The sequence below is a fragment of the Talpa occidentalis genome, unplaced genomic scaffold (assembly GCF_014898055.3).
Source record: "Talpa occidentalis isolate TD23 unplaced genomic scaffold, MPIMG_talOcc4v2.1 talOcc4.16, whole genome shotgun sequence".
In the NCBI taxonomy this organism is placed as follows: Eukaryota; Metazoa; Chordata; class Mammalia; order Eulipotyphla; family Talpidae; genus Talpa; species Talpa occidentalis.
This window is the reverse complement of record NW_023601653.1, coordinates 62,247,487-62,265,791: the sequence shown is the minus strand read 5'-3', so window position 1 is coordinate 62,265,791 and position 18,305 is coordinate 62,247,487. Positions and strand designations below refer to the sequence as shown.

At 35.5% G+C, this 18,305-nt stretch overlaps 1 protein-coding gene across 2 annotated transcripts in view; it reads right to left on the bottom strand.

Annotated features, from left to right (window-relative positions):
- LRP6 (LDL receptor related protein 6) overlaps nt 1–18,305 on the bottom strand; it is a 126,920-nt gene that overhangs the window by 56,936 nt on the left and 51,679 nt on the right. For both annotated transcript variants that reach the window (XM_037514343.2, XM_054696444.1), the window contains exons 4-7: nt 15,511–15,707; nt 13,581–13,712; nt 10,090–10,486; nt 8,655–8,826 (exon numbers count right to left, since the gene is read on the bottom strand). In XM_037514343.2, coding sequence (XP_037370240.1) covers nt 8,655–8,826; nt 10,090–10,486; nt 13,581–13,712; nt 15,511–15,707 — 898 coding nt within the window. The remainder of the gene's footprint in view (nt 1–8,654; nt 8,827–10,089; nt 10,487–13,580; nt 13,713–15,510; nt 15,708–18,305) is intronic.

Below are 18,305 nucleotides of genomic sequence, written 5' to 3'. Positions count from 1 at the left end.
AAAACTTTATAAAATATGAATTATTGGTCCTCCCAATAATTATTGGTGGCGCAAGGGGTTACACACAGCACTATGAAGATACCTGCAGCCACTGCAACATGAGTTCAATTCCCGGCGAGAGAGGTGACCCACATGGCGCAGCAGACCTCTCCTGTCTCACCCACTGCTCCCCTCAGAAGTGTATTTCAGTCAATGCACCTGTTCTGCTCCCCACTCTATCTCTGGTGAATCCTCTCACACTTCCTCCTCACACTCACCCCCACACCTCTGGCCTACACTCCAGCTCTTGTATGCATGCATAAATAAATCAATCTTTCAAAATAATAAATAAATAAAATATTAATTATTCAGGAAAACTGTAAAATTGAGGACAGTTCCAAGTGAAAGCATCAATATGGATACTGCCAACACCCTGCTCAATTATACCTGCACTCCATGAGACACTTCTGAGAGCCTCACAGTCCTAAAGTCTCACTAAGCCCTAAAGGGCAAGTGTTAGCATATTAACTAGAAGAAACTGTCCTGTTACTCTCATTCACTTCAAGCACAGGTAAAATAAAAACTTTTGGAATCTGAGTAGGAAAAACAGTCCACATTAACACCTTAGTATTAGAAAGCAAATTACTCCAAAACCAATGAGCATGCCTTATACCCAAATAATGGTTTTAAAATACCATTCTTCATTAAAAAGAGCCTGGGCTCCTTAGAACAGCTGATTCTAGGACTGAGACAAGAGAAATATAAAATGAGGCTGTTGTTCCAGAAAAGCCTTTAAAATGATGGGGGCTCCTTTAAATTTTTTAAATAAAAGTACCACATGACCAAGCAACCCCACTTTCTTTTTTTTTTTTTTTTTTTAGCAACCCCACTTTCTAGGTTTATATCCAAAAGAACTGAAAACAGAATTTCAAAGAGCTTTTTGCACAGCCATGTTATTCACAACAGTCATGAGGTGAAGCCAACCTGCAGGTCTCTCTACAGAAGAATGAACAATGAAAATGTGGTCTCTACCTACAATGATTACAAAGCCTTTATGAAGGGAATTGTTATGTGCTATAGCACAGATGATGGGGAGGGCGCTCTAAGTGAAATGAGCCAGTCATAAAAAAGACAATACTGCATGATTCTACTTACATGAAATTATCTAAAGAAGACAAACTCTTAAGAAATGGAAAGTAATATGGTGGTCAGGGAGTAGGAGAGGGAAAGAGCTGCTCAAGAGATTTACAGAGTCTCTTATGCAAACGAAAGAGTTCTTGTTGCACAACATCTTGCATACAGTTAAAGCTACTATACTACACACTTAGAAATGGCTACAATAGTAAATTTTATGTGTTTTTTACCACAATTTTTTTTGAACACAGGCTTGTAGAAAGGACACAGGAGTCAACTTGACAGCTGCCTGTTGCAATTTTTGCAACAGTATAACAATAATCATGAAACATAGACTACAGAATAAAATAAAGATCCATGAATCCATACTAATATATATGAACAATTAATAAATAAAGGGTACAGTTGTCTCCTCCTGGAGAATTCCAATCAATAAATACAATAAATTAATGGAAATGGCATATGTTAATTTCCTGTTCTATAAATATAAAATGAAACTGGGTGAAAGATATATTACTCTTGCAAAATTTTTACATAGGATCAGAATGCTGAATTGCTTTCTTTTCTTTCTAGATAGAAAGCTATATGAACCTCGGCAAACAAAAGAAGCTACCTGAGCAAAATCACCAAATACTGCTAAATTTTAAAGAAAAAACCTAGGGTACAAGGAATGAGTGACTGCGTGAGTATATGGCACTATCTAGAAATCATAGCTATTTTATGTTTATGAGATCTGGAAACAGCTTTTTTTCCCATCCAAAGACAACATTTTGAAAAGCCAGAAAACATGTTTACTTATTATCTGTAAACTTATGGAATCTATTGTGGTACAGAAGGTTTTTACTTCATATTTTAGGGATAACATTGTCACTAAAACACAGAAGCAAGTATTTTAAATCTCAACGAAATATAAAAGCCATGCCATTAATCAATTCAAAATCAAAAACAATTGGACACAAAACAAACAACTCTGAAAAGGGCTATGCTTGCATAGAACCTCTAATTTCACTCATACTTACAAACGCTAGAAGTCGCAGATTTCAGCAGCTCAAAATTACAGGTGAAATACTAAATAAATACCACTCTACCAAAAATTTCAGTACAATAAAAGGAATCCTAATCCTTCTCCAAAATTTAGTTATTTCAAATCAAACCAATACTATGACAAACTACAGTACAATGAATTAATAGTTTAGGAAATCCTTTAGAGTTCAACAACAACAAAAAATTACAGAGGCTGCATTGTAACATTCTAGCAGGTCTAAATGTTTTAATTGTAGATTAGACTTAAAGTAGAAAAACAGTAAAGGAAAATCCTCTGATAACTTTACAAATTACTATTACACAGAGTCTTTAAATAGCTGGTGACAAATTCACATTAAAACAAAAAGTTAACATACCTGTCCCTGTTAAGTGTTTAATGCTTTGCAAATTCCCACCCAAGAAATTCCAAAACTGTGATTCTCACTTTACTTGACCGCCTACCCTTTCCAAACTTTCTAACAGCAATAAAAATCTCTTTAAAGCTATGTTTCCCCACCTATAGAGAAATAATCTCCTGAAAAATAATGCTTTACATAGACTCTAATAGTAAAAAAGATTTATGTGTTTGGTAAATTTTAAACATTTATTTCAAAACCTAGAAAGCATGTTAATAGTGGCACTGCTTGTATGCCAGTCAATACCAAATTTGAATGAACGGCTTACAAACAGAGGTTGTTTCCAGTAAAACTGAGTTGCTAAAGATTATGAACTTGTAACATACAAGTTTTCTTAAAGGTAAGTGGAATTAAATGCACACTAAATGAGGAAAAGTTTAAAGAGGAAAAAAATTTCATGTCATCTGCAATATAAGTTTCCTTTTAGCTATTCTCCCAAGGTAGAATGTATTATCTGTTCTTAAGATTCACATTAGTAGAAAAACATCAGATAATGCTGTAACTGAAAGGAACCTACAGATCATCAAGGTTCCAATGACCTTACTAGCAAAAATACAAAACCAGAGATTATGTCAATTATCTAAAGTCATCAGGTTAAATGGTAATAAAATCAAACAAGAATTAGGGTGAAAAAAGTAGGACATTAAAATCAGTACTCCTTAACTGTAAGAGTGCAAATACCAAAGGGGAGAAAGATGGTACTTTTAAAATAACCAGACTGAAACTAAAAATACCTCCAAACATATAAGTGGCTTTATACCAAAACATGAGAAGAAAAAAGCTTGACAGCAGAACATCTGAAAAATGATTCAAGTGCAAGTTCAAACTTGGTCACTAAAATGTGTGTAAAGTACCAACACGCATCAGATTATCCTAATTTACATAGATAAAACTATACTAACTCCTAAGTGAGGCAAAGCATCTTGTTTGGTGAGGCTCTAAGGTTTGTTGTGGCAGTTCAGGAAAGCTTGATTACACCTATCATCAAGCAAGTTCTCTCATTATACACTTGCAGTAATTTTTTTGGAGCACACAGTAGAGTGGATAATGAGACAACAGAGCATATAATTGGATGATGTACTACTCTGACTACCATGGATTATAACATGTTAAATAATGTTGCCAGAATTGTACTGCAGCAGCAGGTAACTGTCAAATAAGAATTCATATATACAGCATCATAATATATATCCTAAACAGATGCAAGATGGTAATACGGGGCAGCAGCATGCCTACACCTCAATGAATATAGGCCCAAAATCCAGGTATCTGCTGAGCTGAGGAATCCAATGATGGAGTTTATCAATGTTATTCTCCTGTTATTATATACTAAAACGATTAGGGAAAGCTAGATATTTGCATAAATACATGTCATATAGCAAAATAGTCTTAAAATGGGCAAACATTGAAGTATTTAAATTCATTTACCTGAATACTTCTCTAAAACAAAGTATAATCAATTTTAAGGAAAACTCAATGTAACAAACTGGCGAAGATTCACAGGAAGTACTTCCTGGTTTTTGTCATATACTCAGGAGAACTTTTGCTCAACAACTGATGATTACATTGTTAAAATTTATTAAGGATGAATTAATTCTTAGAAAAAAGAAAAAATCATGATAAAAGGGTCTTTGTGTGTTTTAACAGACTTTCACAACACACAGGGTAAAAATGCCAAAGAAATTCCTTTGAAAGAAATGTGAATACTTGGGAAACAAATTTCCTTACTAGGGTATTGATAAAAAAGGGGACACTGTCATCAGAGCAAAATGCACCCCTGCAATTTCAGGCTTAGAATATGAAACAGAAAGAATACTCACCAAAGGATAAGTTTTCAACACATATCCTACACACAATACCCTCTTTATTCAAAATTTCTTGGTACTTTAGGGTCTAATAAACTGCATTTCTGTGTCCCAACAAAGCTGTGCCATATATAATTAGAGCTAGACAAAACTACCTATGGACACTGTATTCTCTAAAGTAGAGAAATTACAGTAAGAGTTTCAAAACAGATTTACATGCTCTTGAAGTAGACAAGAAAGTCTCTCTTTTACCTATAACTACCAGGTGTTGGTTTATTTATTGGCAGAATCTCAGGAATGAAAGGGGGGAAAATGAAAATGAAAGTATATAATGAGAGAATAAAATTGTGAGAAAAATTCCACTGACATTATTTTCAGTAAAATCTGACTTGAATCATATTAATTTTTGTCAATCAGCTGAATTAGTATGTAATGAGAAAATCATCCTCAAGAAAATACAAGCTAATAATACATCTTAACTTTATATCATAACACAAAAATGCTTTAAAAACATAAATTATCAACATTATATATTTGCTATTAATAAACCATACTGTATGTAGTCCCTCAGTGCCACAGATGATTTTGGCAGTGAAAACTGACAAAGAAAAATGAGAATGTTAAAATAAAATGCTTCCTTCTAATGCAGTCTTATAAAACAGAAACAAAGGCTTGCTTGAGGCCTTCCCTACCAGAAAAACATAAATTACCTTTTCTGCTAATGCTTTAGTATTTACCAGGAAGCACCAGAATACTAAAAGTAAAGTAACATTTGAGCAGGGTCAGGGAGCAGACTGCAGACAAACTAGAGGCTTATTTGTAAAAGAGATGAAATGATTTCAGCATAATAAAGCAGAAACATAAGCAAGTATCCACATGTATCTTTCAAATAATGTCCACAGTTAAATGGTCACTATAAGCTGACAAGAAGGGGAATGAAACTATCTTCACATTCTATTAAAACATCAGTCAATATAATGATTGTCTTTTTTAAAAATGACATCATTAGCAATATCCTGTGTCCCAGCCCTCTACAGACACTGATTATAGAACTCAGGTAAACCTACTGCTTCTTTCTACTACGTAGTCTAGAAATAAAAACTGAGTCTGAAACCCTGAGTTTCCATCGCTTTTCTGTGGCTTCACTCATCTTTAGACACAGCTCCCCAATATATCCAGCATCTGCATAAGTCACCATTTTTTTTTTTAACAGGGAGAACCTAAGCTGAGAAATCTCCACAAAACGAGCAGATAGGTGAACACTGTAACTTCTTTCCATAAAACCCTCTCAAAAGCGGAGAGTTTACTATTGTATAAATAGCTTACCAAATAACAATCTTTCTTCACAAATGTACTATAAACACATACAGGGCAGTAGGATTCCAAGTAAAATCTTTTAAAAGTCTTACAAAAGAAAACAGGCTACTGGAACCATAATTTGCTATTTTCTTCTAATATGGGGACAAGCAGTGCTTTCATTCTTGGACATGACAAAAGCCAGAAAACTTTCTTAAGAGGATGGGACCAGAAGGGAGTATGTGAATAGACTATGATCAGATCAGTTCCTAGCATCAGAAGCTATAGGAGAGGCTGGCAAATAATCTTTATAGAAAAAGAAGCATTTTTTAAATTATATCTTTCCAAAAGTTTGCACGTTCACTACAACCCACCTACTATCAAGTAAAGCAAGACAAAAAAGTGGTAGCGGCAGTTACTCCTAAAAACCATGTCTACTCTCAGAGAGGGAATCTATAAGTTTTTGAAAATCCCCCCAATCATGCAAGATTAAGTTAGATGAAGATTTGTGCCCTTTCCTTAGTTTGTAATGAACCAGCAATTTTACACATCATCGCAAGTTAATAAGGGAATAAACAATAATACTGGCTCTCTTGATTTCTCAGATGTGTCTGTGGAAAGAACATGACAAAAGCACTAATGCTCAATTAGGAAAACTTCATCAGAATCTCCAGGGGAAAGAAATGGAGTGTGGGGGAGTTGTGTGTATAATCCAAAGGAAGATTTACCACTAACCCTAAACAATCTATCAAAAAGAACAAACAACAGCCATGTCCCAGAAAACCTGGAAAAAAGATAAAATCAGAAAGGCTGCTTGAGTATGCTTTATCACTCAAAGAAAAAGAGGGAGGTGAAAGACAACTGACACCACTGCATACACGTGTATAGATCAAAAAGATAGAACAGAGAGACCAGAATGAAAACTACTTTTAAGATCAACTGCACTAACAGAATACAAACTGTTTAATCAATATTACATGTTGTTATATAATGCATATTCATTTTTACTCTTAAACACTGTCACCCCAAACCTTTGTAAATTTTAGTTTCTCAACCTGAATTCCTCCTGAACCGTGTGTGATTTTGAATAAATTTATCTGAAGTGCTGAAAGTGACCTGAACATGAAGTACAAAAGTCCCAGTACGAAGCAAATGCTTAGTTTTCAACCTAATCAATCACAGAAAGCTGAGATAAGACCAAACATGGCATATAAAAACTCCTTACAAAACAATAAATCCAGTGCTTTTTCTCTGTAAGAAACGTGCTTATACTCTAATCAGTCATACTGAACTATAAAAAAAGACAAAATTCTCACAAAATATTAAATCAAGTAAATTATGTATTCTTCCCTTATGCAGAGACAATAATTCTTCTAAGGCACATGACCTTTAAATTGTTTTCCTAAGAGTTGTAATGCCTATACACTCATGTACAGTGCACAGCTGACAAACTACACACATTTGTGAATGCGCTGGCAACAGGGGTGCAATCAGTACTTACGTCAACCCAAGTGAAGCTAATAGCCTGTCCGAAACGTGAACCCATAACCTTGGTCTCATTAGCACTGCACTCCAGCTGTTAAAAATTCACATACTAACTTGGATTCAATTGGGGGTGAGTGGGGGGGGTGGAGGGAGTAGGCAATAAAACACAAAAAACAGGGAAGAAATTTATATAGTCAAGACTATACAAAAATTTCTATTAATGGAAAACAGCTGCAAGAATAAGAGATTCAGTATTTAAATGTGGCAGAATACTAATGGGCTTCTCTTATTCCAAGTTTCCATTCTGAAAGAAAGGCCCTTTAATACATTATTCCCTCAGGCACTCCCAAAATCACCTTTCTAAAATAAATGCTCCAGAATTCATATTATCTATTTATTAGATTAATTCTGTGGTTTTGAAAAGCCGTTTAAACCCATTCCTTCTCTAAAAATTCATGGAATCCCTCTCACCCACCCCCCAGGAAAAACTGCAATTGAAACAGTTTTCAGTATATGGTCCATAAGGCTTCTAGCACAGTCTAATTCAATGTTGGAAAATTTAGACTTCGTACTCAATATCAAAGATGTATGTCAAAAAAAGCACTGATAAAATATTTACCACTAGTTGTTTCCACCAGAATATATTCTAATTGTAACAACAATCAAAATGATTTGATTTGGTAAATATTTCTTCCCAAGCTTGGGTTAATTTAATCTTTCTCCTACATATCTCGTGAATAAATTGAAAAATTGTTTCATATGATATAAAGTTTATACCAAAACATATGCAATGTTATAAACCAATGTTACCTCAACTGAAAAATTAAATGAAAAGATGATTTTTTTTAAAGATTTATTTATTTATGCATACAAGAGCTGGGGTGGAAGCCATAGGTGGGGGTGGGGGGGCCAGTAAGAGGATTCACCAGAGACAAAGTGGAGAGCAGAACAGGCAGATCCACTGAAATACACTGCTAAGGAGAGCAGCGGGCAAGTCAGGAGAGGTCTGCTGCGCCATGTGGGTTAGAATTTTTTATATAAAGTTTTTGCATGTAATATTCTTAATAATCTAGGCCATCACCTACCCCAAAACCAGTAACAACAAAAAAAGTTACATATACATATATATATACATGTATGGGCTTTGTTGGTTTTGTTTTCCTGACATGACCAGATAGCTCTTTCAGGATAGATTTTATGTAGTATTTGGTTCGTGCAGAAACTGCCCTAGGAAATTCAGGCAATGGTTTTACCCAAACTAGAAATTTCATTCGCAAAGCTTTTAAGAACAGAAATAGATAAACAACTATCTCTCATGACAATATAACTCAGAAGTCCTACAGTTAGATGAAAGAAAATACCTAATTAGCAGAATGCTAAAGGTTGAGTAAAATTTCTGTAAAAGATGTCTCCTGGCAACCTAGACAATTTAAGAGGCAAGAAAATCTGCATGAATTTGCCATCAATCAAAAAACATTATAAAACTGATTTTAAAATGAAAAAGCAAGAAACAAACCTCAATTTTGTCTGTCTTGGCATCTCCCCAGTATATTTTGCCTTCATCATAATCCAAGGCTAAACCATTTGGCCAACCAAGAGAAGTGTTAACCAACACTACTCGGTCAGAACCATCCAGAGCTGCTCGCTCAATTTTCGGAATTTCTCCCCAGTCAGTCCAATACATGTACCTATAAAGTATACAGAAAATGAGCTAAAAACAGATAATAAATTCTAACTTTCAGATGTCCAAAAAGTGAGATCCACCCCTCATATAACATTGGTATCATCAGTTAATACCATCAGACTTAAATATTAAATAGACCAGGAATATATGACATTTATAAGTATATAAACAAAGGAAATTTTCAGATCAGTGTTATCTAGAACTGATAATGAAAATACCTTCCAATAACAAGATCTATTTTTTAATTGCGTTTTTTCAAAATATTTTGTGCTAAACTAAATCAAAACTAAGCCCAGAAATAGGACTACAAAATTAAGCATACTAAAGGGGAAGGAAAAGTAAAGATAGGAACAAAGGGTGGGAGGCAACCCTAATAGTCTAGGGTAAATGACTATGGGTGCTTTGAAGGTGGGGGTGGTATGGTAATACACATCTGAGGAGGGGTGAACCTATTCCCCTAAATCATATACAGTATTGTAAACCCATGTTACCTTAACAAAGGAAATGTATATAGAAGTAAACCAAATATTAAAAAAAAATATTTAGTGCTCCTTGAATAGACCTCTAATTTTCTAGCTGGTGTGTGATCTGACACAAAAGGTTATCCCAGTAGTAATACACATGTAGTAAACTTAATTCCCAAACTAACTCATTCTTCCTACAGTACTAAATGATTCTTTTACGATCCTGGGAGTTTAAGTGACTCTAAGGCATCCATATACACAATATTGTAAGAATATGTCACTGCTCACTCTCAGACTAAATCTCAAGAGTAACAAATAACATTCAGGAGTACTCAGAAAGTTAGGAGTAAAACTGCTTGATCTGATAGATTTTGGAAATTGAGTCATACGTATTTTTGGAGAAATAAAAAGTAAGACTTATTCTTTGTCATATCAATCTAAAAACACTGAAAATGGGACAAAATTCAATCTAGGAAAAGAGAAAGAATTCCGAAAACAATTTCTTCCTACATTTTTCATGGTAATGATGCAACCTCAGCAAAATCTGCAGCCAACACCCAAAAAGAGCAAACATGAACTTAATTTAGGGGGGAAAACAAGGATTCAAAACATTTCAGGAAAAAAAATCTAGCAATTCTGCAACTTGAGATTTTATTCCAATCACTATATTCTAAAATGAACAGATATTAAAGAGCTGTTTACTGGAAACCAACATATACTCCATATTGTTTTTTGTCAATGTTTTTAGAGATCTGCAGAAAACAGAAACACCAGGTAAAAGTTTCTATCAAAGAACATCTTACCCAACCATGGGATCTAACACAATAGCCCGGGGTTCCTCTAAGTCCTCTGAAATCAAGATCTTCCTCATGGTCCCATTGAGCCTTGTCACTTCAATTCGATCAGTGCCAGTATCTGTCCAATAAAGATTTCGGGCAACCCAGTCAACAGCAATACCATCAGGATGCGCAATTTGAGCAGTGACTACAAATTGACTGCCAGATCCATCTATGAATGAGCGGCGTATGGCCCTCACTTCATCATCAGTCCAGTAGATATAGCCTTCCACAGGATCATAATCGATGGCAATAGCATGACGGATATCTTCTAACTGCAGAACAATGTCTGTGAAGTCTGGTGTATCCAAAGAAATGCGTCTCAAGTCTGTCCTTCGGGCTAAGAGCAGTAATTCAGTGGCGCCTAGATCAGAGTTAAATAAATGAAGAAAGAAATGAAAGAGGCAAACTTAGACACTCTAGTTAAATAATTCTTAGGGTAATAGAAAAGCAAGTGAGTATAAAAGGATAATGGGGTCTATTTATGGAGGATATAGAAAGCAACACAGTAAGATAGGCTAAGTCTACCATGAGGTCAAAGTCTATAAAGGCTGTACTCTACAAATTAAGTTTTGATTCACTGTCTAGTTTCATTCATTATACAGCCCCTGGAATTAATAACAGCTAACTAAAGTTATAATTAATAATAACTAAGTAATGACTAAGAAGCTAAGTAGATGAATATTAAAAGAGGAAGGAGGCTATATAGATCCTTTGTTCAAGAAGTATGTTTACAAAGGTAAAAAAATCTAGGACAAGTATCTGTGAGTCTGAAATGTTCTAAAATTGTATTGTGATGGTTGCACAATTCTAAGTTTACTAAAAAATATTGAATTATACACCTGAAATAGCAGAATTTTATGGTATATAAAGTTGTTTAAACAAAAAGAATTATAAGGCAATGCCTGATAGAATTAAGGACAAACAAGGCTATGGAAAAGGAAGCAGCAGCAGCAGCAGAGAGGGAATCAGATAAATGTAACACACTGGTTAAAGACTAAGAGCTATGGATCCAATAGAACTGAATTCAAGTGTCTATAATTACTTGGGAAAAACACTTCTAAGTTTAGTTTCATCATCTATATGTAAGGTTGCTGGGAGGACTAAAGGAAAGATGTAAAACTCAGGAATGTACTCAACACATAAGTACTAAATAAATATTAGCAAACATATTAGAAAATAAAGATTTTTTTTTATTTCACTGAGTTTTAAACCAGTCTACATTTTAACCCAAATTAATATTCAAAAAACATAACTGAGAATGAGGATCTAAAGTTCAATTTTCATTTTAATTTTTAATGTTCAGGTAAAACACTAGCAAAAAAAATCATCTAACTATGAAAGTTAGTAAAAGAGAAAAAAATTGAAACCCAAATAAGCTTAAAAAAACAAAACAAAACAAAAAAAAAAAAACCTCTCAATCAAAGAAAAGAGTCCAAAGGAAAATACTGGCATATAAGAACTTCAAGCATGGAATTAAGAGTTTACTAAAATGAGAAATGAAATGCTTAACATCAATTTTTTGACTAATTATAAATGAAGTCTATCCTGAAAAAAATATAGCCCTAAATGCCACAGCAGACAGCAGGCAAGAATAATTTTACAACTCACTGCCCCTTGTAACTAAATCAAAAAAAGCCAGCCCAAAATCTTGCATAGAAATCTTCAAAAGTGAAGTTGTTAATTTGAGCAAGGTGATCAAAACAGAATAGCTAACTTAAGGTTATACTATAATCTACATGTATCTGAAATTCAAAATATTCATTTGCACGTGTTCATTTGCACTGCTGGGAGGAAGTAGATAGGCCAAGACTGCTAAAATAAATGCTCTGGTTTAAAGTTAGCCTACATTTTTAAACAAAAAAACAACATTACAAAAACCTTTTGTTTTAAATTGAAACCAAATTATTGTTCACCATGGAAACTGCCTGACAAGAGTCAGCCAGCTTCACCTCTGACTATAAGGATAATCTATCAATGTCAAGTCATGACAAATATCCTGTACGCAGACTCAATTCCATCTCTCTGACTCCCTGACCTCCTTGTCAGGAACCCTCTAACCCACTTCAAAATAAAGGCTTCTGCTTTTCAGAGTTAGATAAAGAAGCCACTGCTAAATATAACAATTTTCTTACCAGGTCTTGCTGGTGGCTAGAAAGCCAGATGGCGATCCATAGGGGAAAGAATGAAGAGTAACATTCTCATTAAGAAGAAAAAGGGAAACTGGTGTTCTCCCAAACCAAAAATCCCCTGAAATGTCCTAAATCAGTATACCTCCCTATACAGAATTAAGAGAGTAAGGACAAGGAGTAGTGAGGTTGTTAAGTATGGAAAGACATTCTTTAAACAACACCATGTGAATTTTTTCCTTCTTCTGAAAGCAATTCTTTGTTATTACAAGGCAATTAAAAGTATCATTCAATCATTTTCTTAGAAAATATATGTATCCCATGATAAGGACTATAGTTACAAGGTTAATATACATCTTTTCCTTGCACAGAGGTTCCTTATTTACAAGTGCTATCTACTGTTAAAAATATATTCCTTACAAGGAGTAATACTTACCTCCTTAAAAATTAATTGTACCAATGACTATAAGATACTAATGACTATGGGATTTGAAAAAAGAAAGTAGGTGTAGGGTAAAGAAAATATCAGGCTTTTCTACCCTTCCGCCATCAGGATAGATGATGGATCCTTGCCCTGAATGCATGCCTGATGGCGGGCACCTGGAATAGGGTGTGGGCATAGGTAGATGGGATTCAGCTAAGACTGTGCTTTTAAGGGCGGCGTCACGGGGGGGACACCAGCAGCAGCAGCTGTAGAAGCCGAAGCAGAAGCCGAAAGAGAAGCTGAGAAGCAGCAGAACGAACGCTAGAGAGCCCAGATAGAGTAAAGACTTGCTGGGGCTGGGAGGCTGGCAGCCAGCACCCCTCCCTGCCATATGCCTGCTGAACCCCAAATAAAAAACCTGCAAAACTACTGAGGACTCTGACTCCTCCTTTACCCAGTCTGCATGGGATCAGAAAACCTGCACTGTGGCCAGTCCAGGCCTTTACAGTAGGAAATAAAAAATTATCTCTCCCCAGCCCCTCAGTTTTCTTATGTAACAACTAACAAGACAGATTCTAAAATGTCATGTTAACTTGTGCAATTCTAAGACATTTGTGGAATTTCACTTCTACGAAATCAGTAAACACAAGAAAAAGCATTACATTAAAAAACCCTGTTTTTAAAAAACTACCACCCTAAAATTTTAAAATACTAAAATAATTTATAAAATATTCAAGACATGCCATAAACATAAAACTCCAGTTATATAATACTTGTAAAATTTATGATATTAAGTGAATAATCTCCCAAAGCACTGTAACCTACAGTTTATTACAGAAATAAAAAGTTATAAAGAATTTTAAAAATTGTAAAATTTTTTTCCTTATTCCATACCATATTCTTACCATCTTTGCAGGTTTTTCCATTCTCCAGGAGTTTGACCCCCGTTGGGCAAGCACACTGATAAAAAGGCTTGACTGGAGACATCAAACACAAGTGGGAACAACCACCATTATTATTTCCACATGGATTTGTAGCTGTCAATATAAATCACACTGATTAATACCAATGATTATGGATGACCTCCCTCACTCTGGTACATAAAGGTTAACAATCCTAACATGAGCAACTGTGATAAACTAAATTATTACCAAATGTCATCCAGGTGCTTGACTCCCAAGGCCATATGGAAGGAAGGGAATTAATCAGTGGGAATTTACCTAGTATTTTGTATCCAAAGAGGAGTACATAAGAAATAAAGCAGGAGGCCCCCTAAAATAGCTTGCATTCTAGTCAGTACGCTAAAATTAACAAATAATACATATAAAATACAGTACAAACAATGAAACTTAATGCTATGTTGTACATGATAAACTATAAATAAGTATAATGTCAAAAAGGAAATAAAGCACTATTCAAGGATACAGAGGACATGACAGGAGTCATAAAGGATAGGAAAGACAGGAGGAAAGTTCAAGTGGTAGAACCACATGAATAATAGCTTAGAGACTGTACACCAGGTGAAATAATGAGACAAATAGTCTAAAGGCTTTTGTAGATTTGTAAGGACTAAAAGCTGAATGTGGGGAATATAAAAATAAAATTTATTAATTAAAAAAATAAAATAAAATAAAAGCTGAATGAACACAGGTAATAGGAGCAGGCTGAGGTAGAGGACAATGAAGCCAAGAAAAGTACAAGAAAACATAAAAAAAAAAAATCACACTTTCGAAAGATTTACATGGAAAAGATAAGAATAATGGATTACAAGAGGGAAACTAAGATTAATTAGTAAATTTGCAGAGATTACAGAATGAGGTGGAGCTGAACAATATTCATGGAAAATTATCAATGTTAAGATAAAGATCAACATGACGTGAAAGATACAAAGAAAACAGCATCATAGATAACTAAACTCTTAAACAAGTAAAACAAAAAGGATTAATAATTCCATCAAAAGAAAAAAAGAAAAAAAAGAAAAAAAAACAGGCAAATTCTCTCCTGAGGGCTAAGTAGGAAAATAAAGAAGTCACACAAGTGACTAAACATTTTCATTTTTACAGAAGTTAATACACATACATTTAAAAACATTTTTATGGGCTAATGATCACCATAGAAGGAGCTAATACAAAGCAATGCATAATCCAAAAGCGTTAATTTTGGCTATGAAACACAACCTGAAATACACTCAGACACAAGTCAGACATTTGGTTACACGTAAGTGCCAAACACTTAACATTCTCATATTCCTTTTAAAGCTAATTTGAATACTCTTAGAAGAAATTGTTGTCGGTAGCCACAAGCCAAAGTCATTGTAAAGGTTAGCCAAAAATAGTAGCAAAATTATTAGGGAAGAGGGTGGGGGGTGTGGCCTATAAAGGCCATAGAAAAACTTAAGCAGATCTTTTATCAGCAAGCTGAGGTACTAAATTTACTTAAAATTCACCAGATGACACCAACAGTCTCAAGAAAAGTATCTGCTATCTATACTCATTCACATGAACACAATCAAGCATACATTAGAGAAATAACATAAATAAAAATTGCATTTTATGTACAAGCTTAGTATATAAGCTGTCTCAATTTCTCATTTTCTCTCTTCTCCATCTCCAACCCCAAACAAAGGAATGAGGTAATCTGTAATGATAGGCAACATTAAGCTACAAATGGTTTAGGTTGTTCTTTACTCTAAATCTTACTTCCACTTTTCCCTATATTTTTATTCCTTTCCACTACCTTTCGCTATATCCTCCCTCCTCCTGCCCCTTATAAAGTCAGACATCAGACTGCTACAAAGCTATTCCAACTCGCAATTTAAAAATCAAGATCACTTACCATTTGGCTGCCTCTGTTGGCTGAAGGCATGTATATCCATGGGAGAAAAGATGTTAGAATGGATTTCACGCAGACCCTCGCCAGTGTACTTGTTGCAAGCCAAAATGGAGTGTGTGTTCCAGTCAGTCCAGTACAATGTGTCCTCAAATAAAGTCAAGGCAAAAGGATGTGGAAGGGAACCTTTAACCACTGCCTGCCTATTAACACAAAAGAAAAAACTCAAACATTTCTAAATTTCCTTTTATCAAAACTTCACTTCCCCCATTAAAATGGTCAGGTAGTCCATATTAACACATACAAATTCTGAGTAACATGTATCTTAATTTTTCGTGAAAAGTAAGTCACATTATTAAATTCAAATGTCATTTCACAGAGTCCAAACATCCCAACCAAGCACTTCAAAATGGTCCCTAGCATGGCAGCAGGTCCCATACCGACTACCAGTTAGAAGACAGAAGGCCAAGCACTGCTGTCAATTCCAATCTTTGTCAGGAGCTGTCAGGAGCTGGGTGGGCAAAAATAAGTAAATATAACCCTGGGGTTTACAGTAAATATTGGGATGCAGAACAAAGAATTCAAGCCTCTATCTTCCATCATTTCTTACGGTTTTGATAACTCAGATTAAACACATACACACAAAGCCAAAAAGTTGTTCAGGTAGTGCTCTCTCTACTAATCCAGGGGTACCACTAGCAACTGATCATCTCAGCTGATTTTTAGCCATACAGTTACTTAACCATCAAAAGTCAGATAGCAAAAAGGCAATCCTGCCACTGCTATGTGTTCACTGAGACAAAGCAGATCCAAAAACCTCACAATGCATATTACATGAAAAAGGATAGCACCTGATTGGTACAGCAGGCACAGAACTTTGTAATGCACCATAGAGACTGATACAATTAATAAGTATTCTGAACAATGAACAACTCAGGTTTTGAGCCCAAATAACAAATGTGTTTTCATAAATAGCCTAGGAAGAAGGGAGAGAAGGAAAATATAAGCAACTGTAGAGAAGGAGACTCATACCGTTTAAAGATGATAATCTGATTTTTAGATCCTTAAGGCTATTTGATTATCTCTAATAGCTAAAAGACTTTCAGTAGACTAAACTAAGTGAAAGAAATAAGCTCATTTTTATCTAAGCAGAATTATGTTCTTGCACACAGAAACCTAAAGTTTTATTTTTTTAAAAAAGATTTATACATTTATGCATACAAGAACTGGGGTACAGGCCAGAGGTGCAGAGGGGTAAGAGGATTCACCAGAGAGAGTAGGGAATGGAACAGGTGGATCTACTGAAATACACTGCTGAGCAGAGCAGAGGGCAAGACAGGAGAGGTCTGCTGTGCCATGTGGGTAGCTCCCTGGTGAGGAATCAGACTTGTGCTGCAGAGGCTGAGGATAGCTTCACAGTGTTGTGCTTAACCCCTTGTGCCACCAGGGAGGCCCCTACAGTGTTTTAAACTGGGGTCAGGCTTTTAAAAAAAATGAATACAAGATCAGTATGACTAGTTTACCAAGCAAACTTTCTATTTTAGAACTTTGTACCTACTCAGCTAGTCCACATCACCATAATTTTATCCTCTTACCTTTTTTTTTTTAAAGATTTATTTATTTATTTATACAAGCACTGGGTACAGTCAGAAGCGCGGGAGGGTGAGAGAATTCACCAGAGCGGGGAGCAGAGCAGGCAGAAGGACCCAAGTACACTGCTGAGGGGAGCAGCAGGCAGCAGGAGAGGTCTGCACGCCATCTGCGCGCCATGTGGTGCCCTCCTCCGGTGGCCGGGGAGCAGCTGGGGATCGAACCGGCGCCGCAGAGGCTGCGGGCAGCCTCGCAACCCAGCGCTCAACCACTGTGTCACCGGGGAGGCCCCTCTTATTTTTCTTAGTTCTCTCTTCCTTAGCATACTATTTCTTTCATTTCCCAAAAAGATTCACCACAGTGCCTATTTCCACTTTTAAATGAACCACCTCATTGGGGCCTCCCTGGTGGCATAGGGGTTAAAGAAATCTCAGCATTCTGAAGCTATTGCCAGCCACTGCACATAGGCTCAAACTCAATGCCCAGCCAGAGAGCTAACCCACACAGACAGGGAGCTAAAACACATGGCACAGCAGACCTCTCCTGTCTCACTGGCTGCTCCCTTCAGCAGTGTATTTGAGTAGATCCACCTGTTCTGCTCCCCACTCTGTCTCTGGTGAGTCCTCTAACCCCCCACACCTCTGGCCTACACCCCCAGTTCTTATATGCATAATAAAATAAATCTTTTTTAAAAATGAACCATCTTTAAGTTTCCTAAGTAATTATGTTATTTGTAGGCATGTTATCATAGTTTAAGTCCAAATTTAAATAAACCTGTATATTTCACAAAAAAGTTTTCCAAAATTCATCACGGTAAGACACAGACTTCATGAAGGTGCCAAAACTAAGTAACATTTTAAATAAACCTGTATATTTCACAAAAAAGTTTTCCAAAATTCATCACGGTAAGACACAGACTTCATGAAGGTGCCAAAACTAAGTAACATAACTGAAAATAGAATAATAAAAGCTAAGTTGTTCAGCACTTCATTAACCATCTTTAAAGAATTGCAAAATATATGATCAGATCTCTGAAAAACCTGGGGAGCTGAAAAATTTCCAACTCCTTTGTATATTAAAAAAAAGTTTTTAAAAAATACAAAGTTAAAAGTTCACTCTGATGTATGAATACAGGAGAATAAACGGGAGGCGGGGGGAGAGAAATATCCTTCCTTTTCTAAAAGTTATAATCATTTTCTACACTGACTGAC